Source organism: Myotis brandtii, unplaced genomic scaffold, assembly GCF_000412655.1.
Source record: "Myotis brandtii unplaced genomic scaffold, ASM41265v1 scaffold1020, whole genome shotgun sequence".
NCBI lineage: Eukaryota > Metazoa > Chordata > Mammalia > Chiroptera > Vespertilionidae > Myotis > Myotis brandtii.
The window spans coordinates 804,460-807,365 of NW_005353406.1; the positions used below are offsets into that span (position 1 = coordinate 804,460).

The 2,906-nt window shown below is 66.8% G+C and overlaps 1 protein-coding gene across 1 annotated transcript in view; it reads right to left on the reverse strand.

Annotated features, from left to right (window-relative positions):
* Positions 1 to 2,906, reverse strand: part of TRMT61A (tRNA methyltransferase 61A) — a gene marked incomplete at both ends in the record, with an annotated part of 6,563 nt that overhangs the window by 1,818 nt on the left and 1,839 nt on the right. Inside the window, one exon of the mRNA XM_014535750.1 lies at positions 1 to 139. Coding sequence (XP_014391236.1) covers positions 1 to 139 — 139 coding nt within the window. The remainder of the gene's footprint in view (positions 140 to 2,906) is intronic.

Consider the following 2,906-nt stretch of genomic DNA (forward strand, 5'->3'; position numbering starts at 1 on the left):
ACCCAGCGGCTCAGGCGGTGCTCCCGGAACTCCTCCCGCGCCTTCTCCGCCCGCTGCTGGTGGAACTCCACCGTGTGCAGGTGGCCCGTGGGCGCCACGGTGCGGATGATGGCGTGGGACACAGAGCCGCTGCCCGTGCCTGGGGGACAGGACGGTGTCAGGGGGGACGGCCGGGTCCACCCAGGAAACCACCCCAAGAGACCCACAGAGGGCCCCCAAGGTCAGCTGGCCCGGGGTACCAGTGGGCATCCCTCGTGAGCTGCCTGTCAGTCCTGGCTGCCCTCTGACTCCGGCTGGGGGCGGGGTCAGCAGATGTCTGCCCTGCCCGGTCCCAGCGCAGGAGCAAACCCACTGCCCGGCCCTGGGGACAGCGGGCTGGGAGGGGCTGGGGCAGAGCAGACAGAGCAGCCTGGGTCTGACCCATCGCCTTCCACGCGTGGCTGGTCCCAGTTCCCGGAGCTCCGGGCTCACCAGGTGGGTCCGTCCTTCCACCCTCAAGCTCCTCTGCCCGCCCCTTGCTGCCCCTCAGAGTCCCTGATACCGACTCCCCACAAGCTCCTCTCCCCGCCGTGCACCGCCACACCTCCTACCCTGCAGCGCCAGCTGGCCTGTGTCCCTCGCCCTCTGACCCCCCCTGGTCCCCTGGGTGCAGGTGCCACCTACTTGATGACAACACCCCAAGCACGGCCCTGCACCCGACTCTGACCTGGCACCTAGCGTCTCCCGCACACTCGCCAGCCACCTCCCAGCTGCACCCAAACCGCGCCTGGCACTCATGGTGCAAAGCTGGACCCGATCCCACGCCAAGTCGGCTCCCTGCCAAGCCTTCCACAACCCAGCCGACCACACCCACTGACTCTCCCCTCCCCCACCCACAGGGATCCACCTGGAACGCCTGTCCCGCCTGCCTGCCCTGCCTGTCACGTCTCTCCCAGACCCACTGCTGGTCCTGCCCCCACCTGCCCGCCGAGCCCGGGGCCCATCCCTCCTGGCTCAGTGACAGCCACCAGCCTGGCTGCCTGCAATCGCCCCAGCACCCCCAGTGGGGCCGGGGTGACTCAGCACAAACGGGCCGCGCACCCCTTCCACGCAGGGCAGAGTCGACTCCTCCTGACGCTCTGTGTGCCGTCACCGCCGCCCCCCCCCCCCCCCCCCCCCCCCCCCCCCCCCGCAGCCCCCACCTCATTTCTTGCTCCTGCCAGGCTGGTCTCTGTGCTGCCTCTCTCTGGGGGCCCCCGCTTGCTCTCCCCCGGGGTGACACTCTCCAACTCAATGTCCCTGCTGCAGAGGTCCTCTCTGACCGCTGCCTGGAGGCACCCCTCTCTGAGTGACCCTCAAACACGCAGCCCTGTCTTACAAGCTCAAGCAATCCACGGTGCCGCCGATCCGACCACCGGTCCCTCTGAGAGGCAGAACCTGGGTCTGCCTGGTCCATGGCTGTGCCTCCAGGTCCTAGAAGGGGAGCCAGACACCAGAGGAGCCCAGAGCGGCCCACTGACTGGCTTTCTTCCCCGAGAGCAGCAGGCCCTGGCAGGGTGCAGCAGGGCTGACCCCGCACCGAGTCCTGCTGCTCACCTGCCACGGCAACCCCAGTGCCTCGTGCTGGGCGCTGCCTCTGCCCGGCCCCCCACTCTCTGACCCAGAGCCTAGCCCCTGCCTCTTATTTCAACACGTTTGGCTGCGCAACAGGGAACATCCAACTGTCCATGCGGAGAAACCGAGGCCCAGAGAGGAACAGGATGGCCTGAGGCCCTCAGCAAGCTGGCAGCAGGGGTAGCAGGGCCTCTTCGTGACCCGAGACCCAGTGTCCCAGCCCATATGGAGCCTGCTGGGAACCTACGGCCCCCGGGCGGCCCGTTGCCAGGCTACAGGCTTCAGTCTCCACCCCAGGCTGGTCCAGCGCCCCTGGGCGTGTCTGTGTGAAAGGCCTGGGAACAGCTGGCCTCAGGCACTGTGCCTGCACCCGGCTCCTGGGCTCAGGTCCATGATGACCTGGGACCGTGCCTGGGGCAGGCTCCCCACCTGCCACAGCATCTCCAAGTGGCCTGGCCACCCTCCAGGAAGGCGCCTCAGCTTGGGCCTGGCGGCCACTCGCAGCAGCCGCCGGGACTGCTGGGCGGGGACTGCTGGGCCAGCTCCCTCTGCCCTCTGACAGCACAGGGGTAGGGAATGGCAGTCAGTACCTTGGTCAGCACCAAGGGGGCACTGTGGCCCCGCTGCAGCAAGACAGGCAGGACCCTTCCTGCCCCCCCCCACGCCCCCCATGCCTGCTCTAGTCCCCTCAACTCTCCCTCAGAGTACAGCACCAGCCTCCTGACCAACCTCCTTGCTTCTGCCCTCACTCCCTGCAGGCAGCCCCCCAGAAAGGTCCTGTTAAAATAGACATCAAGCCCGGCTGGTGTAGCTCAGTGGTTGAATGTTGACCTATGAACCAGAGATCATGGTTCAATTTCTGGTCAGGGCACATGCCTGGGTTGTGGCCTCGATCCCCAGTCGGGGGCGTGCAGGAGGCAGCCGATGCATGATTCTCTCTCATCATGGATGTTTCTCTCCCTCTCCCTTCTGCTCTGAAGTCAATAAAAATAGATTTTCTAAAAGCAGAGGTCCAGGAGCCACGCGTGCCTTCAGGAGGGCGCAGCGGCCCTGTCTGACCCCCACCACGGGCCATTTCTGAGGTGGCGCGATGCACATGGACTCACCGGACTCGCAGACCACAGAGCCAGGCCGCAGGTCCAGCATCATGGTGAGCAGGGAAATGTCGGTGGAGTAGAGGATCTGGGTGCGGTGCGGTAGGTTCAGGGTCCAGAGCTCGGGCGTGGGGTGCAGCACGTACCCCCAGCCGCCACGGCCGCAGGTCACCTTGGAGCCGAAGGGGCGGCCGATGAGGTCCACCGAGTGCCGCAGGA